The sequence below is a fragment of the Thunnus maccoyii genome, chromosome 2 (genome assembly GCF_910596095.1).
Source record: "Thunnus maccoyii chromosome 2, fThuMac1.1, whole genome shotgun sequence".
Taxonomy (NCBI): domain Eukaryota; kingdom Metazoa; phylum Chordata; class Actinopteri; order Scombriformes; family Scombridae; genus Thunnus; species Thunnus maccoyii.
This window is the reverse complement of record NC_056534.1, coordinates 33,067,863-33,092,004: the sequence shown is the minus strand read 5'-3', so window position 1 is coordinate 33,092,004 and position 24,142 is coordinate 33,067,863. Positions and strand designations below refer to the sequence as shown.

At 38.9% G+C, this 24,142-nt stretch overlaps 1 protein-coding gene across 9 annotated transcripts in view; it reads right to left on the bottom strand.

Annotated features, from left to right (window-relative positions):
* The window catches only part of LOC121887251 (zeta-sarcoglycan), a 368,949-nt gene that overhangs the window by 48,897 nt on the left and 295,910 nt on the right, over positions 1-24,142 (bottom strand). For all 9 annotated transcript variants that reach the window (XM_042397929.1, XM_042397955.1, XM_042397937.1 and 6 more), the window contains one exon: positions 1,957-2,079. In XM_042397929.1, coding sequence (XP_042253863.1) covers positions 1,957-2,079 — 123 coding nt within the window. The remainder of the gene's footprint in view (positions 1-1,956; positions 2,080-24,142) is intronic.

Genomic DNA, 24,142 nt, shown 5'->3' with positions numbered 1-24,142 from the left:
TGACTCTGTATGAAACTTCAACACATCCCAAGTTTCATTCAATGAGGTCCTTGAGGGAAGGATGAGGACCACATCTCTAATAAGGTGCAGTTGAACCTCAAAAGGGCCTAAACTTGAAGGGTGCTGTTATATTTTTCTGTTGAAGCACCATTTTCTGAGCTTTATTCTAAGGCCCATTGAACACCGCACAAGTGTTTTTATGCGACTGTCAAAAGACAGAAAACGAAAAGAAAAACTGCTCTCAGTTCTCTCAACAATGGTGGAAATGGCAGTTGAAGGTGGATCTTTGTGTGCTGCTATGGGTGATTGCTAGTTTATACAATGTTTCTAACTTTGTCAACCGTAGCTCGTTCTAGCCTCTGACTTTGTTACTTTTGGTATCATTGCTATATTTACAATTGGCAGAGACATTGTGCACTCTGTTGGGTGGCAAATGTCCTGGCACACAATACCCATCAAGTGATTTCAAAGCAGAGCTAGTACACCGGAACCGACACACTTCACACCGGGGTTTGTTTATATTCTCACGCATAGAAATCAAGCATAAGCCTGCTAGTATCACACCTCACTTGCTGCCATGGCACTTTTTTTTTTTCATTGGCTCATTCACGTAAATCAATGTGTGGAAAGTTACAGCTTAAATTTAAAACATTATCTATCTACAAATCTAAAAGAAAAATAACAGTAGCATAGGGTTACTCTACTGGATGTCAGTATATGAGTTGAATGGATATGTTTCCGCTGCTTACTCTCTCTTCTCTCACCTCCATCAAACAGTAAATGACAGCAACAATCGCCTCTAGACCTTCACCCCTCCACCTCTCCTTTCATCCTCTGCCCGCCCATTCTTTCAGACTGCCTCTAATGGACAAATCTCCCCAATTACCCAGGGTGGTGTGTGTGTGTGTGTGTACACGTGTGCTTGGTTTGTATAGTTCACCTTGAATGGATTTGTGTGTTTGTGTAAAGGTCTTGGAAAACTGAACCACAGATGTATTCAAACTTGAAAGCAAACAGAGACGTATACGCGCGCACACATACTGCGCGCACAAAATCAGCTAAGCCCTACCAGCCTCCACTGGATGTTCTCTCTCTCATTAAATAAGATGAGTAAATGAGAGCGACAACAGAGAAAAAAAAAAGCTATTTTAGCACAATAAAGGCAAACGGCACAAGTGAGAAATTTTCCCTCTCACTTCTCAGTTTCTTATTTTTTTCATTTCACTTAAATTGCTTTCTCTTTTGTCCTTTGCTAAGACTTCTCACCATCTGTCTCTTTCTCCCCTTTTTTGTTTTCTACTGTATCTCTCTCTTATTCAGGACTTTTTTTTTTTTTCAATTCAGTAAAAATTGCTCCGCTTGCTGACCCAAGTCTTGTTTGGCTGCACTCATCAAGAGCACTCTGTGTAACAGCTTACAGCATGTGTATGTACTGTAAGCTGTATGTGTCTTCAAGTAACCTTGTTACTCAACACAAATTAATCTGAGCCCACTGCCTGTCCAACACTGGATCTGCTCAGCATAAATCATGAAAATGTCTACTATCAATTCCTCATGAATGCGGAGAATGGATATGAAAGCATGTCAAAACTGTGACCTCTATGGTCATCTTTACTTTATATGCATGTGGAATGATATACATTCATTTATAACTTTACCATGATGCACTGTCTCGGAAATATGATTAATATTGCCCTTTTAATTACAATTCAGACAGCAACAAGTTATGATGTAGTCATTATAATGATGTATGTCATACATCTGGATGCATGAACCTGATTCACTCTGCCTTACTGAACTCTTAATAAATGAATATGTATAATATGTATTGACATTTTTGGGGATTTTAAGAAATGCATAAACATAAAGATACCCAATATTTAAAAAGGCATATACTACAAATCATACAATTACATACTACAAATCATATAATTACAGCTTTGTGTGTAAACCCACCTGTGACTCGGAGTTTCTCAGTGCCGATGCTGATCTCCTCTTCGTCCGCAGAGAACAGAACTCTCTCTCCATCTGCACTCCTCACCTCAAACCTCTGACACTGGGCCTCCACCATCTCTGAACCTAAGAAAGTGGGATACAGAGGGGCATGAGGTTAAAATTTAGAGCAGAGGAGTATTCACGGTACATAAATTGTACCATCTGGAAGATGTTTTTATCTAAAGTTCCTTACAGAACCATTAGTGCATGAAGGTTTAGCTTGAACGACCACAGAGGGATTTGACTCTGAACCGCAGCATCTCTATGTTTGGTCTTGCTGTGACACCGGTGCAATATCAGTAGTGATATTCGAGTTGTTTGCTAGGGCAAAACACCTAAGACATTACAAATTGGCAAGTAACTAAATATCTGAGCTGTTGCAATATGTAATCAGTAGGAACATCATAAAATTCATTTGTTGTAATGTTCCACTCACTCTGGATAATCCACAGAACACACTGTGAACAAGTCTTTTGGAAATACTTTCTACTGAAGAGACAATCATTGTGTTTGTGGATTATCCAGAGTAAAGGGGGGGACTTTTTCTAGAAAATGATGCTGTTTAAAATTTTAAATCCCATTTTTTAAATGTTTGAAAGACCATAAATCAGAATTTGTCCTCCTCCGTATCGGAGAAACAGCATACATTTCAGACGCAAAACTCTCAAAACTTCACTACACAAAACTGAAACTATCTGCATGGATAGATACAACTAAAGGTAAGAAATTACTGTATGAGCTTCTATAATTTGGGTGAAGTGGCCCTTAAAAGCCGCTTTCATGAGTTGCTTATGTGAAATCACTTTAGCGTTACATCGTCATTGATACTTGGAAGACACACTTGAATACATATGAAACTATTGCATATTATTACTTTAAATTAGATGCTTTCAGCAAGATACCACGGCTATGAAAGCAAACGTACATGTAATGGGTTAGGTGGTGTGCACAAGTCCACACACTGTCATCATCAAGCTGAATTTTGAGCTGGAACTCAGAAGTGAAATGTTGCAAGCAAAGGTGAAAAGGCAACGACTCGCTTGTGTTGGAGTTTGTACAGTCCCTGTAAAACTTGAGAATTGTAGTTTTCACCTTAAACTACATTTCCCTTCATGATTTGCCTTGAAGACATGTAACACATTGTTTGAAGAGAAATGAGGGATGTGACAAAGCAAGTTTAGAATATGTTGAAGACAATATTGACAAATTACCTTTCCACCTTATATGAAACTGCTTATTCTGAAGACATTAAGGAAGTTACAGTTTGATTTTCAGTAGTAATACATGCATTTACATTCTTTTTCCATATGCTGAACAAACAATGTGAGAACTGCAATCAGTAATGTACACAGACGTTGAAAATGAGTTATACAAAAACCCAGATATTCAAAAACAGAGAGAAATGACTCTGTATTAAGACAAAAATTGTTTTTTTTTTTCCATACACACGTCCTTTCTCACAATGGCAAAATTGTTACCCCTTAACTGAAACAAAGTTGAGGAGAAATCAGTTCTCTTCAGCATATTTTCATCCACACTATAATGTGCGTACTGTGACCAACACATTAAGGTTCAATTTCCAGAAGGAACTGCGGTGCTTTGGTAACCTGCAGGAAATATTGTGTTAGTGCCAGAAAATGACAAGGAGAATGGAGGGCATTTGCTAGTGTTCTTATTTTCCACATTGACAAATTCACTTTTGTCTTTCTGTGACTTTTCTCAAACATGCAAATAAACCAAACTAAGCACTAAAAGGTATCAGACTAAGGTGCAATATATTCTCACCCAGATTTGGATTTTACTACAGTATTCATATCAGAAAAGGGGAAGAAAGAGCACTCACAGCGCTTCAGGGTAAAAATCATCTACTATGATAATGTGATAAAAGCTGCGTCAGTCCATCTTTGGTCACTAGGGGGCAGAAGCACACAAAAACAAGCTGACAGACACAGAGCCCTGACATATTATTACCATGTAAAGTTGTTATGGCTGACATGTAAACAAACAATTGCCTTAAACATTGTTACAAACATCTAGCAGACACAAAACAACAGTATCATCACATTGATCACTTTTCCTCACTTCAGTAAGGAACAATCAATAAAATACATATCTGAATTAACACTTATAATTATACTTTTTCATGGAAAGTGGCTATGGATGTCAAAAAAATTGCAGAAATCACCAGAATATACATGTTAGTATATTTACTATGGTTCCCATTCTTACAGGTATACTGACCTGCCATTCTTGGGAAAATATTTTGAGTACCACAATAGTGTAACGCTTAGTTCACATGCATTTCCCCACTCACCACCATATCATCAAGTTATTCAACATATAAATTGGCCATGAAGAAAACAATCCAATTATGTATTCTAGAGAAGAATTCCTTTAATAACAGACAGATATTTACATTTTGGAATAGAAGTCAATCTGCTGTCAGTTCAGAGCAGGCTGAATCACTGGGTTTTTATTTGCATAGAGCATTTTTATGCTCCAACATCATAACTGTATATAAATAACAGAAAAACACAAAAGGCGCATGTTATGTCCCCTTTATTAAGTGCATGTATTTGACTGCCAGTGCACGCCGTTCAACAGAGAATACAGAGCTGAGACATTTTTGAACATGTAAAAGTGTTATATAAATGAATAACCAAGTAAGTTAACTATTTATACAGTCAGTTCGAGGCTGAACCCCTGAGGGAGCATTTTTACATACATTCACCTAAAGTTTTAGAGCTTTGACCATGACATAAACCTGCAGTGCGGCACTTTTACATGTAAATTAATGTCTGTAACATTCAAGTCCTTGCAAAACGAGTTCACACAATGCTGATTAAGCCTATCACCGCAAGATAAATCTCTCTGTATTTCACAGCATATGGAGTTTTTAAATCTCATGTCAGGCGTGACATTCCTGTGCTGGCCGTTTGGCTGTTAATCGTGCAGCTCTTCTAGACTTTCACAAATGTTATAGGACTGAATGGATCAAATTCTGGTAGTGAAACAAGTCATTTCGTGAGGGTTGTATGATGCTCAAAACAATGTATCCACTGTTTTACAGCTGCAACAGTAGGTTACGGCCAGTATGTACTGGCCATCGGGCATACTGGGACAAATCCCAGTAGGCTGGTGGGCCGTTAAAAATACGTTTTTGGGCTGGTGGAGCATCAAAATATATCTTTACGTCTTTACCAGCCCTCTCTGTGTGCCTGTCATTTGGGGTATGCCTGAGAGCGTACTGCATGTATGTGTCAGGCCGTATTCAGACCAAACCAGGCTTTGCTGTGCACCACCACAGGGTTGAGAGGAGAAGTGTGGGGGTGTGGGCGTGTTAATACTCTACAACGTAACCGCTGTGGAAACAATCAGAAAATAACGTTTTATTGATCTGATTCACCAGCTTTCTCACTACCACCGCTCCCTCTCTTCATTCACTCTCTAACTTGCTCAACCACAGCTGCACTCTGTCTCGCTCACGCTAACTTTATTCTTAATGTTATCAAATGAAGAAAAATGTCCTCCCCTCATTCTAGTAACATCTTTGTACTCAGGCAATCACAGCCGAGCGCCCCCCTTTACTCTCACTGCCAGAAGGAGGAGAAAAAAAGTCCAGCACTCCAGCTTTAAAATAAATATCTGACATCATAACTAAAATAACAGAAAATCACAAAAGGTATATTATGTCCCTTTTAAGCACATCCAATGAAAGCTGTTCAACAGAACATGCAGAGCTGAGATATTTTTGAAAGTAACCAAGTAAGTTAACTATTATATATTTTCCCATGTTTTGGATAAACTGTCTTTTTTGTAAATGTATTTCTGGGTGTATTTTTGTTATTTTGTTCACCTTGACCTTGATGCTCTCCCCTCTTTTAACTACAGTTGAGATGCCATTTTGCATCATTTATTACCTCTTTTTTTGCATCATTTATCACCTCTTTAAAGCAGTCAAGAGCCACTTGCTGTGGCACTTGCTCTTGACTGCTTTGCTTCATAGCTTGCTGACTTGGCTTTTCTGAGCAGAGCATCACTGAAGACTTCCATGTGACAGTCCCCTTTGCAGTTATGCTCATCTTCCTTTTCACCAAGGCACTTATCATGTCAGTGCTCAGGCTGGCTCTGTATTGGGTCTTGTTTTTGGTAATGAGACTGAAAACCCTCTTGCAATCAGCAACGCTATGGAAGACAACCAATATCCCATGCATGACTGCTGAAAGGTTGGAGAAGACCTCCTTGCCTCCCCTCTTCAAAGGCCCAATGTCTCACCGGGCCTCATCAGTGCGCTCGCTGAGGATGCTGTCCTCAAAGCTGCTGGTTTGATACATCCGGAACTCATCTTCCACTTGATCCATAGTGACCTTTTCAGGCAGAATAGAAGGAAAGCAGCTGATAAAGAACCAGAGAGAATGCAATTTCACAGATTGCCTCTTAGCTATGTCTGCCACAACACCATGCATAAGCAGCTCATCCCCAAATGGAAATTTGGAAACCATGTAGTCAGCTGTAGATGAAAAGAACTTCCTCGCATCTCTGAAGAATGATTCAGCTCTAGGTTACCCTGGCTTTGGATAAAGGTTTGGGTGTCCTGGCCAATTGAGAGTTCCTCATCAGGTAGCTGATTTTCCCTTGTGCTGGTTGGCTTGATGCCTCTACCAATTTCATTCATCATAACGATCACATGCTCAGGCTTACAGAATGAAAGCAATACCTAGTGCAGTTGCAGCTCCGATGTTGGAAGCAGGATATGTATGCAAGGCTCCTCTTGAAGTAATTGGCTGGTGATGTCAAAAATATGGTTTGACTCTCTTCAGAAAGAGTAAATACACCTTTGACATGGGGTTGATGAAGAACTGAAGTACCTTCTCAGGTTTTGTCAGACCCTTTTCTCTTCTTTCTTGTTCTTTAAGGTTTTTTTTCTTTTTCTTTTGCAGCTCTCTTTCCAATTTAATTTTGCTTGAAGAGGAATCTGATTAAGTCAAACTCTGCAGCAAGGTGTGAAGCAACTTTAACTTCTGGTATACTGGTAAGTGGTGTGGCTTTAGGCTTCTAGGTAGGACCAGATGGAGGCTTGGGCAGCTTTGGTGGGATAGAGGAGGAGAGTTTGGGCTGCGTTCTAGCTGGCATGCTAATGGAGGATGTGCTTTTAGGCTTCCGGGTAGGACCAGATGGAGGCTTGGGCAGCTTTGGTGGGATAGAAGAGGAGAGCTAGGGCTACATTGTAGCTGGCATGCTGGCGGAAGGTGTGGCTTTAGGCTTGTGGGTAGGACCAGATGGAGACTTTGGCAGCTTGGCGGAACCTGAGGGTTCTGTCTTCTTTTTCTTTCCTGCATCCACCTCATTGTCAAAGAAAATAGTAGGTGGATCTCACTGTTGCAGTAGATGGTTCACACACCGCCCCAGAGACAGCCATTTTGTGGAGACCAAAACCTCTGCATCACACATGATCTATATGTCATGTAGACTTGACTTTGTCTTGTTGCTTTTGTCCAAATAGTAATACATGATGATAAGGAAGTCTTCGATGTTCACACTAAGCTGCCTGGAAGCCCTCTCTGCAGCTAGGTATATCAGGTGGCAGGCACAATCAACTAGGTAGATGTGTGGATTTTGTGCCTTCAGAAAAGCTGCTATGATTTTCAGCTGCAAATCTGAAACAATTTGACCATGGTATGCCTCTCTTCTCTAGTTCCCCATCAAGCAATTCAAATATTGCTCTCCCAGTACTCTCTTGTACTCACAAATCTTAAGCAACATCACAACTACCTTCCCAAGACTGACATCAAAAAGTCAAACCACAATGGGGTACATTTTTATGTCCTCCATATCTGTGCTCCCATCTGTAGCGAGGTTGTATGGAAACCGCTTCATTGCTTCTGTAATGCACTCATCATCATTCCTGGCCAGTGTTTTTACTACGGAGACCGTCTTGGTTCTGGCAAAGCCATACTCTTTGGCTATCTCACTATCAAGAAACATCTTCCTAAATAAGTGGTCTGGCATGGTCTGCAGCAGCTAACAGTTGTGCTCTACAGTGAATGTAGTGAAAAGGATTTCTATCTAAATTGTTCTCAAATTGTGTGCTTGTAGGAAGAACGAGTTAATTCTAGGAAATGAATCTGTAACAGCCACAGTCTGCAAAACACACACACACACACACACACACACACACACACACACACACACACAGACAAAAGCCTTTTTTCATGATTCTAGCTTTGACTGTTGAAGTGATCAAGCAAAATTGTATAATTTGACCTGATTATAAAATATCACTTGCACTGGGCTATATTATAATATACAATGAAAGTTTTTTCATGATTAATATTTCATTGTATGATATGTGTGCTTATACAAACTGATAACCATGAATTGCACTCAATTATTTAATAAAAATGGAAACAATTTATTGTTTTATTATCAACATATGTTTTCATTTGCAAGTGTTTACAGAAACATATGTTGTAATGTGAAAAGAGGTAAACAGGCTGGTTGTGAATTGAGTTAACTTAAGTTATGTGGCTGTTGTCTACGATTATCAGTGTAAGCAATGTGGCACACATCAGCATCAGCTAATATTTGTATAACCAATTGCTGCGGCAGACAAAACATTGACATTGCTCCAAGTGGTTGAAAAATCTCAGTAGATCTGTTGCTGGTGGCTTTTCAAGAAAAGGTTGGCAGTGAGGTCTGAAAAGTTGATAAATCTACCGACGAAGTTGCCAAATTACTCACAGTGGTCACGGTGGCAGTTTGCCTTTTTTTTTTTCCATTTTGTTCATCCATGTTGCCTTCATTTTGTAATTTGGACTGTAATGTGGCGCTTTTCCCACACTGCTGATCCTAAAGAGAAGTCTCTATCTCCCACCCTCTCTCTCTCCCCCTAGCCTCCAACCTTCCATCGCCTCACTGTCTGGGCTCCCAGGCTATTACAAGTGTCAATTAGAAACCCAGAGTGCCTTGTCAGTCATAATCAAACTTTATTAGCAGCCATCAATCTGGGATTAGGCCTTACTTTCTCATCTCTCTCTCACTGTCTTTATCCTGTCTATCTCCTCCTTCTTAAGCCTCTCACTCCTCCACCGACTGTTTGAAAAAGCAATTGAGATTTGTGTTGTGAAAGGCTCACCCTAAAGCAAGGTGTGTGTGTGTGTGTGTGTGTGTGTGTGTTACAAATGTATGCAAAGACTGAAGGGCTGGAGGGGGGGGTTGACAGTTAGAGATTGGAGAAGCAGGGTAAGAAGGGAATGAAAGAAGGGAAAAGGAGGGTTTAATTTCAAGAGGGAAAGATAAAGAGAAAGTGGAGCTGGTTTAAATTGGAGATGTGCTGTGCTAGTTGCTGTCTCAGACATCCAGCTAGTTCTCTTTGGCTGTTCAGCTCTCAGTCCTGTAATACAGCTTGTAGTGCAGATTTCCAACATGAGTGCAGGTCAGCATATTTCCAAAGATTTGTGTTTAAGTCACATGCATTTATTTTACTTGTCTTCTCAGTATGGGGTGTATAAACCATTCAGAGAAGAGTCAGGACGGTGACACATTCAGTGATGGTGAGAACAAGTTTCATTGTTCATATACAACAAATATCAGACATACTGTAGAAAAGCATAAGCTGGTGTTAGAGAAGACAATGTGTGACTGTATCTAATTTAAGGCCTACTGACAGAAGCAATAACATTACACAGTGTGCCATGCGGTATCTGTTCTGTATGATCGCTTGGAGACTGACAGATAGTGGAATGATGGCTGGCGGAGAGACCTCAACCGAATAGTTGAACTCTATGCAAATTGACAGAGAAGCAGTGTAGCAATGGAAAATTAAACAATAGATGTGTTCACTTCTTGTTTTTCTGCTGTAAAACTTATTTTGAGTTTAGCTCTAATTGATGTGTCATTCAGTAATCCTCCGAAACTGCAAAATGGAAGAAAGGCTTATTACAGCCGTAGTCGCTCTCTGAGCTGTTTGTTCTAAACGTCTGTTAACACCGACAACAATGAAAAGAATAAAGCATAAAAAGCATGAAATAAAGCGGAAAACAGAATAAAGTTTTGACACTTTGAAATGACATTACCTAATTGCGTTAAATGTCCCATCACTGTATTTTACGCATTTAGATGTCAACATCAGAGGGAGTGGTTTGTACAATAAGAACCGTCTGATCTTTTTTGTTCATCTTGTTAGCGATCTGCAGGTAGCTAATGTTAATTCTGTGTAAATTAAGTGCTTTTGGTCAATTAATTTGCTCCTGCAAATGTCTCTCCCACTGATAACACCAAAGTAATTCTGCTGTCACCAATAACAACAGGACTCCTCGTAAGCAGACATGTTAATTGATGCACTGATTTAAATAATCGCTTCCTGACAGGAACTCCTCTGTTGTCACAAGTGCCTAACTCAGCAGGATCCATCAGTAATAATAAAGCTTTTAGAATATATAACTGCTGAAGAGAGGTAGTGGGGAGAGTAACTGTGATAAAAGAAGAGCATTACAGTACATGTGTCAGATCTGAACTTTTTGACACATCGAGACATGAGCTCCAGTCCGCTGAGACATCAGGATGCCCTGCAGATATCAGGCATTTTAATGTTTCAACTATGGTGCTACAGCATTGCGTTGGCTTTTAAACACAAATGCTAATTTGGGCTAATGAATACATGCTCAACCCATTATTGCCTATTCATATACCAGCCTGCTGTCACGGGTTAATTCCTGGTTGTCACTGTTCACACAAAAACCCCTGTCGGCAACAGCGGTTCCATACAAATCACAGCTCAGCATTTCGGTTACACCAGACCTTGTAGAAACTTACAAAGTTGTTGAGTTTCAGGTCATTAAAAGTACTGTATGCGTTATTTTCACTGATGATTCAGTATGACAGTGTGGACGACATGGTGAAACTCCTCTTTCTTTGGTCAGCTATGTGTATAGACGCTATCAAACTTTATCACAGTGCCTACAACGACTGCCTACAAAGGTTTGTTCTTTGAGTAAAACAAAGTGAAATATGAATTATTATTGAAAAAAACTTAACTTTGCCTATGAATTTTCATGTGATGGTTGTGATTTGTAAGTCTCCATATTTTTTTCATTTTCATAAAGGACTCCCCAGAGAGCTCAAAGCATCAAATGACTTTGATTAACTATCTAACTTGCTGTTTCACCCAGGTGTCATTACTATATCACTTTGTTAAGAACTGCATTGTGATGTGAGGTTTCTGTAGTTATGAGAGAAATACAGCTCAAGGGGCCTATACCAGAGACAAAAAGTAAAGGAAGCCTATTACATCTAGACATCGATTTTACACATCAAAGTCTGTTTACAGGTGTTTACTGCACACATAGAAATAGTTCTATAAATCCTTTTGAAATCACTTGAGGCAATGTTGGTGGGGCTAAAGACTACAAGATTGAACATTTTAAAAAAATCTGGGTGTGTGGAGTTCAAAATAAGTGGGTTTATTAAAAACTTACAAAAATTACTGTTAACTAAAAACTGCTCTAATCAATTTTTGTACACTTGCAATATAATCTGAAAGGAGCTGCTCCTTGGGTGGAAGTGCTGTCGCATAAATACTTTGTGTTCATGATGCATAATTAACAGTTAATTCAGATTTGATTTCTTAATTTAGTGCAATAAATAAATAATTCGTTTGATTTAAATCATTTTAAAAAGGTTAAAATTTCTGATGTAATTAAACACACTTGTCTCATACAGTTAGAAAATTATCATCTGTGACTGAAAGGGTTTAACCACTAGTGCATTAGTCCATTGTTTGTATTTTCACGTTTTATACTGGAACTAATGTTGTCCGTTCACATTACTACTACGACGAATTTCATTGCGAGACTGTCTACATTGCATTTAAAGTTATGATTATTGACGTCTGAAGCCAAGGCAGACAGTCTAAAGGACTTTTGAAAGACTCTCAAGTCCTGTACACCTTGTTGATGTGTTTCGTACTATATTCATTCACAAAATACAGTCCTCATGGCGTGACTATGGCAGGGATGCATCAGAGAAACAAGACATGTCCGAGCAACAAACGCCCGTTTCAAAGAACCAACCTGTGTCTGTGTCGTCATGAAGAGAGCTACGTCGGGGTTGTTTAGATTCAGTCTCACTGCTCTCACCGGTGTCATTTCCAGATTAAGGCAACTGTTAGTGAATAAACTCTGATAAACCTGCTGCACACTACAGCACCGAGTGGCAGACAGAAAACGTTAGCAACTAGCAGGTGATCATAGCGGTGCATTTATCAGCTAAAGGACCAGATATTCGACTCACTCATGGTCTCAGAGCGCCTGTAAAGACCACGATGAACTAGGGCTTATGAGCGTTTGTTTGCTTACACATTTGTCATCAACTTTATTAGGTGATGATATGTCAGTATTATGTTTACAGCTTATTATGTCGCATCAATTACTGCAAGTTTAAACTTTAGAAAATGTCAATAGCAGGAAGGAGGGAGGTCACACACAGCTGGGAATTGGACATGACAACCTTGTACTGTTGGAGCTTTACAGAATTACATCTAATTCACATCTCAAACTTAGTGTTACCCACCTAAGCGCATTATTCTCTTATGCATTTCTAGCTTCTTTTACTACAACTTTCAATTAATTCTCCTCTGTTAGAAAGCTCATTCACTTATTCCTGCAATTCAAGTTCTCAATAGGGTAAAAAAAAAAAAGAAAAGAGATACTTCTTTAAAATATCTGATATACTTCAATGGAATTCTCCAATTTGTATTCCACAATTAATGAATAGAGGACATTAAAATGGTCCTGGTGTAACTTTTTTTTACTACTGCACATTAAAGCATTGAGGTCATAATAAAGTTACATGGGTTTACTATCCTGGATTTTTAATTCAAGGCTTTAAATTAGAGCTTCTAGCAATGAAGGGATATGACGCAAGAAGATACTGTGAAAGGATTTGGGGATAGGTACAAAGAAGAGTGTGGCTAAGCACAGTAAACATGGCATGCATGGGTGAGTTTACTAAACAGGTCGAGATGAATTTTTCATTAAAATGAGCTTCAATGCACTTTGTGATGATGCCTCCCTAGCACCCTCACCTTTCTTTTCTTCCCTGTCCTTTGCTCACACTCCTGGACTTGAGAGCTCATAGGAGTGGGTGAAATAATACTTGACATTCATGTAAATATAGAAGTGATCCTGCTCTTGCAAATAGTTTTTGCATACATCTCTTGCCATGCATATTTGCATGTGTGAATGCTAATGTATTCTCCAGCCAAGAAACACTTCTAAAATCAGGCCATTATTGTCCTTTGGCTATGTAGAGAAAGTCAACCATATTTTTTTTTATCATCTAAATCACTCTCTATCATTTTCCTTAGGTCAAAATTCTGGCAATATGCTAAATGCAGCATTAAGGCTTTTAACTAAAAGATGAGGTTATATAACTCAAACTTTAGTGTCCTTGCACTGGTTAAATATGGGTTTTATGACTGTTTTTAAGATTTCTCCAGCTGCTTTTAATGCTTGGCTTGGTCTGGCAATTGGCTAAATCACTTTTCACCTTTTATGAATTGGAGTGCAGCCTAGGAGCTGTAGGCAGGCCCCATTCAACTGCTACATAGTCTGGACAAAAAAAGGGTTAGGGGGACTTCTGGCTTCTTCAACAGGAGCATCAGCAATATCTTCTTTTTACAACTGGAGCCTTAATAGCTGGTCTTAAAGGATCTGTCCAATAACAGAGGATGCTATATGTCTTCATAACTTTCCCTTTCCTCTCCAAAACATGTGTGCCTCTGACATTCGTCGCCCTATACATGTGGTATTACAATGTGGCGGTTAAAGTAGGCACTGCTCTGCTTTGTGGGGTTAATTATACAATACAGTCAATGTATTGACCTTATTCCTTGTCCCATGATACTTTGTGTGAATTATGGGGGAAGAGAAATTGGCTCGGACATACAGAATATAAAATACATCCAAATTTATGCCAATCATGAACTACTGGTGTTGATGTAAATTCACATACCAGTTAGTTTTGTGCTGTTTGTCCAGTGTGTCTACAAATAGAAAAGTAATGATTAAGGATTTTTATATACATAAAAATGACAGGTATGGGTTATTATGTGTATATAAACTTGTGTGCACATGTGTGCTTTTAAGAGTGTGATGGAAACCTGTGGTGAATGCTATGCATGAATTAATCATAGGCCAGATTAACAGACACGGCTACAGTATCCAGGGATGCAACAGGGGGTGCAAGCGCCTTGGTGTTTGTGCCCACATGCTCTTAGTTCTTGGAACCTCTGTCTTTGACACACATGTACACTCAAGAGTTTCCTGACACCAAAATCCACTAAATCAGGCACTACAAGACTTCAAGCAGGCTCAACTCTTCATGTATTTCCTTTAAAATCTTTGTCAACAGTGTTTTTTTGAAATGTCTGTCAACTGAACACCCGCAGCAAACTCTCCCTTAGATTATATTGGCATTAAGCCTCCCATTGGCCATGCTCCACTGATCATCAGCCCTGGCATACACATACAAACACACATGCCAAATTAAGTGTCCTTCTTAGTGATGTGACCACAAGGGAAGGCTTCTTATTCATGTATGCAAGATATTGAATGTGTATGTGCATAATGAAAGCAGAAACACTGCTGCTGTATGCTTTTCAAAACATGGGGGAGGTATAGCAAACAAGAGACCACGCAGTATCCAGTGAAGTGTGATTGCAATATACTTCACCATGAACAGTGTAAATAGTGGAGAAAACTCCTTTTGACCTTCTGTTTTAGGTCGACAGTTAAAGTATACAGACAGTGCAAAATAACTTTCTATGTCAGGTGGATAATTTGGGCTTTGGCTGGATTTCCCACTAAACTTCCTGATTAGTTATTCAAACATGGCAGGGCTTATCAATGGATTAAGATGAGCATTCTGTTGAGTAAGTCCGCCTTATATGCTTGTCAGTTCCCCTTCTGTCTCGAATGTCAAATTTAATGAATATTCAAAAGCCCAGTGGGCTCTTTTGTGAGGAAATGTTCCTAAGGGGGGGATTTGTACAAACCCCATTACGCAACACATGGTGAATGTGTAGAAATATTTAGTCAAATGTTGAGTAAAATCTTTCTCTGCCTACTTTATCTAAATAATAATGCCTCATTCCCACTGAGCAAATGCTTGGGTACATTTAGCTACATACTAGCACTTTGTCTTTACCTAATCAACTGGAGTTAAAACTAAAAGGCCATCACAACCAATAAAGAAAGTGTCACTATATTAATGTTAAGAATAACAATATTCAGAGACAAACATTTCATGTGTAATGAACAAAATGCATCCTCTATGTTTAAAGCCCTAACCTTCCCTTTTGGCTAAGTGCATATATGAACCTTTGGGATTTATTGTAGTGGTGATTCGCCTGATATGAGCTCCTGAAGGAAAATAATAACTCTAAAATGAATGATAACGTATAGTGTAATCTCTTGCCACGTCAAATGTTGCAGACAGTAAACAGTCAGCAACTTTAATAAACTCCACACAGGCTGTGTTTAGTACCCGAGCTTTGATTTTGCTCGAAGGAGAGAATAGGAAGACAATAGGAAGGTGTATCCAAACTTTTGACTTGTACTGTGTACACTAATCAACAGCTTTGCACAGCTACAGCACTTGTTGCAAGACTATCTGTCGTGATTCTCTCTGGGACTCATTTTATACACCAGAGATCCCTTGATGAGCCGTACTGCAGTTCCCTCAAAGTGTCTTCTCTGGCAAATTTTTGTCACTTTATTCCTATCTGATTGAATGTTAATGCTATTCATGCTATTCAGCTTATTAGCGTATCATATCATCTTTTTCTATTAAAGGGATATTTCAGATTTTTTGAGGCGGGATTGTATGAGGTAGTTATCCGTAGTCAGTGTATTACCTGCAGTAGAACGTATTTTAACCACCTGAATAAAGGCCCACCTAAAAAAATCAATTTTCAAAGCTTTACCTTGCCATCAGACAGCCTTTTCCTTTGGCACTACATTTTCTCAACTCCAGCACTTTTTGATGCAAACAGCTGATCTGTGGCGTAATACAGTGCCCAGCATGTGTAGGAATACAGAAGTCCTACAGTTGAGAAAACGTAGTGCCAAAGGAAAAAGGGCTGTCTGACGGCGAGGTAAAGCGGTGAAAACTTTCTAAATATAGTGTGCACTTAAAATGATATTGATTTTTTTAGGTGTGTGTTTATATCTTTGGTGAAAGACATCACAGACACCTAAAAGAGTTGAATGGCCCACAGACCTTCAGAACCCGAGCCACTCAACGACATCTCCTTCTGCAGAAACACAGTTAAGGGTCATGAAATGAGTAAACCCGCAGCAAATTTAGTTGAATGCAGTCGAAAGTGAGACACTTTAACTTTTAGAGATAAGTATTATCAGGGACAGTTCAAGGAGCGAGAGAATAACAAAGGGAGAGAAGGGTGCAAAAGAGAAAACAACTGTATTATTTTGGTCCTTTGAAAGTAAACAGCATGCAACATGGCCATGATGCAACAGCAGGAAACAACAGGGTCACCACACTGTTTGAAGTGTTTCTACCAGTCAAAAGAGGGAGACAGGCACTCTGTCGCACCGCAACACACTTTTAATCTCTTCAAGGTGTGACACCTTAAAAGAAACAGACAAAGATAAATGAGGGGAAAGATATGAAAAGGAGCGAAGGGAGATGCTGTCGAGAAAGAAAGAAACTGCACAGCAAAGCACTTTTTAACTTTTGAATTTGCCACAGGTGGGAGGGTGAGATTCATGCACTGGGGGACACAAATTATTTATTTAGAGTTGATTACAGTCATTAATATGGTAAGGGAGGAGAGAAAGAGACAGAGGGAGAGATAAATGAGTGCTGTTTGTCATCTACATTAATCAACCTGATCTCTGGAGTCAGGGCAGTGGGATAGAGGGAAGATGAAATGGTAGAAGATGAGGAGACTGGCAAAGGTATGACCACGGTGCTCTACATATTCCTACAGAATTTAAACGCAATTAGTGATATTGCTATAGTAGCTTTCCTTTCCTTTATACACAGTGTAAAGTCTAGTAAAATAGTCCAGTATTTTATTGTGCATCCCATATATTCTGTAATATTCAGTCAATCTGCCTACATTCTGTCTTCCTTGTCTTGCTTATATTATTCTATTGTCCTGACAGAAATGATGTACAGCGTAGCATCACAGTCAATATGTCTGCATGCACACTAGTATCCCAGTTATGATTGGGTTTTTGGGGAATTCTTTTAATGTGTTTTCTAATGTAAACATCATATCCTGGTGATGGGATACATGGAAAAGCATTACACTGGTTTTGAAAAGCTGAATATGCAAGTAAATTTGTAAAACAGTGTTTCATTAAAAGTCTACTTGAGTGAACACAATAAACTAAAGCGGCTGTAATGTGATCAGTGATAAGTCTGACATAATGACTTTAAAACACATGAGACATGAGGCGCAAATCTAATAGATTCACAGTGAAGAGGGCAGAGGTGAAGAGAGAAAGCTGAGACGTTCACGGCATGAATAGTGTGAAGAATACGTTATAAAACCAACAATACATTAACACAACTACAATGAGAACATTTGAGACAACTGCTGCACATAGACTCTGACTGGCAGGTAGTGATAATCACCATGCTGCTGAACTCCCCTGTTACATGTATACTGTATAGTAGCTCAGGGTTTTGCATTGCTCACCTTGAAATCATGTAATCTTGGGTTCAAGTCTATGAATAATACACTGAAGTCGCCCAAAGCAAGGAAATGTATTTCTCCTGCTATAGCCTGGTAAAGGTCTTAGTTCTGTATTTTGAGCAGAAAATAATTGCAGCCTGTGTCAAATCAATAAATTTAACATGAGCTGCAGTTGTGTGCTTCAAGTGTAAAGGATGGAAACACCAGGACTGCTTAAGGCTGATATGAAGCTAAGCCTGACTAGGATCGGGATTATCTGGTGGGATGTTTACATGCTACGCTAACATAAATCAAACTTACTTAAACCTGCTTTGTAACAGACTGGATGAAACACTTCTCACTTCAAGTTAAAAAGGAGCTGTGTCACTTTTGTTTTACATTATCAGAAACAAGATGGAAGAGCAAACTATGAATGGATAAACGAATGGGAAACAGTTTGCAAGCCAAGTAGATTCACATTATGTTATGTCACTCATGGGGCAGCAGAACTTTCCATAAGAGCTGAACAGCAAGTTGACGCAGGGAACAACGTTACTCACTCACTTTCCCAGTCAGTCTTTGTGCCTCTTAAACCTCAAGGCAAGCCCCAGTCCCAGACCCAATCATCTTACTATATCGCAGGACAGAACAAGACATCAAAAATGAAAAAAAAAAGGAGAAAATTCACATGCACAGCAGACAATCTGGAGTTGTTTCCGTTGTTGGAAAAGTTGAAGAACTCATGGCCTAGGGTATATCTGATTTTTATGGCTTTCTAGTGACTTACATGCCTCTGTGAACATAATTACATTAATATCCTGAAGTCATGGCAAATACAAGCTGGGGGAGATAATAATCTTGCATTTAAATATGAGTTAGTGAGCCTTAACTGAGACATTTTATTAACTGACCTTTTACATTTCAATAAAGGCCTTGTGCCAACTTACATCGCCTGCATTTGGGCAGGTTCCCTTGTGGGCACAGATGATGTCTGACTTAAACTACTACATGAATGTTCTTGGCAATTTCTTTTATAATTCTGAAACTCATAATTACAGAAGATTATAAATGTTAATATATTTCACTATTTGTAGTTTTTGAAAAATTTCCTGGACAACAGCATCTGCCAAGCACCTCAAATGTAAATGCACTGTAATATGGCAACAGTGCCTCAGGGGATGAAGTGCAAAATTGAATGCAAGTCTAGGTGGGAGCTTTGGCATTCTATCCCTTTATTTAAAATGCACAGTTATAAATGTTTAGTTTACAAACATGCCTAAAGGAATACTGAGTCATTGCTCTAACCTTGTGGCAGATTGTTCAACCATGGTGCACTTTGCATTATTCATACTTTTAACAGAGACAATGCAGAAATATGCTATTCAGTATTATTAGTGCACAGTAAACTTTTTTTTGTCACCTTGCATCAGTGTTGGTTGATACATTCTGTAAACTTTCACTATCAAGCTTGATATTAACACAGTTATATACATTCTGATTTAGGAAGATACCCAATTTTGATAGGTCACGAGCAAGTTGGAGTAGTTTTTGCGTGGATGGTTGCAAATGTAAGAACTGAATGTACAGCGACGGTGTTATAAAACAACTTTTCTCAGTTCTCACAAGGTGATTTTGTGCAGATGTAAGGTTGGTCGGTAAGAACGACTGACAGCACACATTGCTGCTTTATGGTAAACAATAAAGAGGACATTTTCTGCTATCCTTGCAATAAACATTCCAAGCTCATAAACACAGATAAAGTCTTTCTTACTGACTGAAGACGACCGTGTTCTTGTTGACTTACATGACAGAGAAGCATTTTTTTTTTCCCCCCATGGTTTAACGTCCTTTTATTAAACACAGAAAACAAACAAATTGTTATTCTTCACAGTCCTGTCACTCCCTTCGGTGCATAAACTCTAAATTATCTTGTAGCTTTTACAATGTTCTATTCAATAACACACTACTTTATTAACTGAGAAAACATTTCCCAATGCACATAATGTGATGCAACTACAGAGGGTGGACACAATAATAGGTAAACCTCAAAATATAATGCAATCCAATGAAACACCACCGCAAACTATCACATAAAAAAATTACAACAAACTTGAATCAACACCTCCCAGAAAAAAGACTGAATAAGATGTTTGAGGAACGGACAGTGAGATATCACTAGAGCACTTCCAATGATTTACACTTACAAGCCAGTTTAATGCGGTTTGATTGCTGAACTGCATTATAAAAAAAGCAGGAAAAAGAAATAGCCTCCACCGTATTATAATAAAATAAAAAAAACATCACAACCTATTGCAAACATCCTTTATTGTATACGCCTACAATACCAGAGGCAAAGAGAGCACTGTCATGACTGAAGTACTATATATCTGTCATTTTATTATTGTGTCCAACCACCAACATACAGTATGAGGCCTATAGCTCACTGGTGCAGAAGGATGACTTCATATGGTCCATTAAATCAATTCCTTAGGGCAACACACACCCACACATATGAACAAGTGATGAAAACAATATTTGCCATATTGCAGCCAAAATAGTATGCAGACAATTAGCCTTTGTGCAATTAAAGTACAATTAAAAGAATAAATGGTAACAATAGCGATAAATCCGTGCTTTTATTGAGTCCTTGATGGCCCCAAAAGTGTATTTCAGTTTGTTAATGCTCAGCTCTATGTATTTTTAATTGCCTCATTAAAACCATTGATTTGATCATAGAGTAGCAGCATAATATGTGGAAGATATGCTGTCTGAACTTTGCTGATTGGGTGAGGGCGAGACACATAAAATCAGACTACAGTAGTTGTATCTTTATGTTTCTCAGACAGACGAATCAAGCCAGAAAGATCTCACTCTAGTTGAAAAGTGTGATCACTGCAAAATATGATTGTTATGTACATCATTTGTTTCTCAGAGGGGGATTTGCAAAGATGTAGATTCATAATTAGACTGTGTGTAATGGAACAATTGAATTTTATGCAAGGCTTTGCGAGTGCTCATTCCGCACACTAATCAGAAACCAATTTTAGCCAACATTCAACCGTTAAACTGCTACAGTGACGCCATGTCTCTGAGAATGAGTGAAAAATAAAATATGATTCATTTCCTTATATTCTTACATTTCTTACAGCTATAAATCCAAAAAATCCACACATAAAATGTCTCAACTACAACAACACATGAAACTATTTGACTTTGTCTTGGTAAATTCACCTCACTTTTACCACAAATCATTAACCGTCTATCACTCTTTATGGCCTTTTCTTTTCAGTCCCCTAATTTCTTCTGCTTTGATAATCCAATTTTTGAGCAACATCAGCCAAACGCCATAGAAACGAGGTGAGCGATTCCACCTAGATAAAAGGGAACATAATTAGTCTAAGAAGGTAAAGATAATGAAGTGATAAATGTGGGCCCGAGTTTAGAAGAAGGTAACAAGGTCAGTGGGGAATTCATTGGTTTACTGTAATAAGAGATGAGGTCCATGCATGATTAAAAAAAGGGGGGAGAGAAAGGTAGACGTGACACGACAGAATGGAGAAAAGTGAGGATAAGCGAGGGAACAAAGAGGTAAAAGAAGGAAAAGGGCGAGAGGAAGACAAAGGGAAAGTGTTGCAGTGTGGTGAATGAAGGATGAATGTTGAATGTCACTTTAAAAGTTGGAGGGGTTGTTTTTATGGCAGGTATAAGCAAATGACCCCCCTGACACACACACACACACACACATAAGCCTGTAATGACTGCCAGCAGGTAAAGAGAATGAGAATGGGAAACAAAACATAAAGAATAATGAGCTGGCTAGTTTAAGCTCTTATTAGTATTGTGCTCTTGGTATTTCAACTTTGAAGTGAGCAGCTTTACTCATGTTTAAACTGTTGAAAATAAATGTAACCAATTTTCATTTTTTGATTTTGTTGCTATAAGTTAAGGCACACTTTTAAACGGATAACTGATAAACTATGTTTCTTGATACTGAGCTCAACCTGGAAGATTAAGAAATCCAGTCATTAGCAGTGAAAATACACATTTTTTATGTCAATATCTCCACTTTGGGAAGTGTTCATTTTGACTAAAATGCCATTTAGTGTTAGTCATATTTTAGTCAGCGATAACACGATAACACAACAATAACAAACGTTTTTGTTATCGTCTTTTCATCAGTGAAAAAATGTTGTTGACAAAAATTATGACGGAAATTATACATCAGTGAAATTTCCGCTGCTTTGGGGTAGTTAAAGGAACATCTGGCCTCCGACGGACGTCTCTCAGACACCGCTGTACTGTCTCTAATGCTGGAACATCATCACCTAGGCGGGTGAAAGGTTATAGCTTCAAAACTTCGAGTTCACTCATCATCTTTATGGTCGTGCGTTCAGAAGACAAAGATGAAAGGTTCTCACTCACTTTAACGAGCTGACAGCGACACAGAGGACGGAGAAGAAGAGAAGGGATGGAGGGATGGAAGAGCGCGAGAGAGAGAGAGCAATAAAAATGAGATGAGGTACCCAAGGCCAACGCATGTACTCAGACCCTCTGTCTCAGAAGAAGAGGGGCCCCCAGAAGGACACAATGTAAAGCATTTATGAATGTTCCTATTTGTATAATGATAATCGGTTATGTCAAGGTGCGCTCCCTAAGTGAGTTGATTTTATCACCATAAAGAGCAAAAACATCAAAATATCTTTTTTTTTTTTATTCCTGGCAAATCTCCTTTTGTGTCCTTGCAGGATTATCAGTATCAAAGTCTTAACAAGATGAGGGGTATATTTACTAAGGATTTGCAGTCCTCAGTAATTGCAAGGTATCATATCTTATTTAGTTGCACTTCATACAAATCAGACGAACTGTGGTTGGGCTAATTTATATGTGTGATCTTAGTAAATACCCTGATAAATTGAAAATTTGCGGTGGTAGAGAATTTTGCACCCCTGACACTTGTATTCCTCTTCTATTGTAATGCACCACATCATCAAGGATAATCCCTTGTACGTGCAAACCAGTTTGTGATTCTAACATGCTCAGAATGACAAGCTAATGTTAAGCAGGTATAATGCTGACTATGTCAATCATCTTAGTTCAGCATATTAGCATGCTAATATTTGCTGATTAGCACTAAACACAAACTAAAGCTGAAGCTCGTGGGAATTAGTTTTGCTAATATCATTCATAAACCGAAGAATTTGACATTTTTTGACCTGATGATGGTGGAAGATAAATGTTTGTGGATCACCAAAGTCATTAAATTCATCCTGTATGGACATAAATGTCGATACCAAATTTCATGACAATCCATCCAACAGCTGTCGAGACATTTCACTCAAAGATCAATAAATCTTATAAAACCTTTAAAATAATACCTTGACAGTTGTTTCTTTTGTTTTGCAGATTCAGTGATTTTACCAAAGCACTGAGATCTTTCTCTCATTCCTCTTCTCCATTTCTGTGCAACTCAAATTAGAACCTATTTTAGCATTCGTGATGTAATAAGGTGTCAGCACACGTGTGTCTTGGTATTAACGTACGTGTCCTAACGTTTGTGGGCATTTCACCTTTCCTTACCGCTGACCGTAATGATCCTGTACCTCTTGTATAAGCCAGAGCAAGCTGTTCCTCTGTTGAGTTTGGGTGATGAATACTAATAAGTGGTTTACTGAGGTGGAACTTCTCTGCTTCCAATGTGGCAAATGTCTGGTGAGGAGAAACAACCATCCCTATGAGGACACTGAAGAGAAAGGAAGGAAGTGTGTTTTTTTGTTTGTGTGTGTGTGTGTGTGTGTGTTAAATATGCTGCTGAGTCAGCACAGAGACAACAGGAGGCAGTGGCAGAAGGAGACCGAGGGATTTCCGGAGCCTGGAAGAAGAGACTTCTCAGGAGGATTCATTCTGTCCCGTTCCAACCCATCAGCCAGCCGCTGAGGTCTTTAGTGTATTTGTGTGTGTGTGTGTGTGTGTGTGTGTGTGTGTGTCTTTACATGTCACAAAGTGGTTATTGATGGAAGTTGCTTGGCAGATTTCCCTGTGTCTGGGGAATCTTAGCGCAAAATTGTAGCTAGGAACGTCTGTGTGTGAAAAGTAAAGGTCTGTGTGTAATTTGTTCATATTAATTGGTATATAAGAGGTATTTGTAAGGTATGACAGTGTATATTCGACACTTGTGCTGTCACTAGTGCACAGCTTTGTCCAAAGCGTGAGTCTGACTGCACAAGTTAGGTCACGCGACAGTCCGTGTCATCCTTTAGCAGCTTGACTAAACTGACTGCAGTAGGCTGTCTGACCGTCTAGTTTTACAGACTGATTCTGCTGACTACAAGATAGGCTTGCAGACACACACTCACTCACTCTCACACACACACACACACACACACACACATACACACACACAAACACACACACATAAGCATTAAAGTGCTTTTCCTGGTGAGGAAA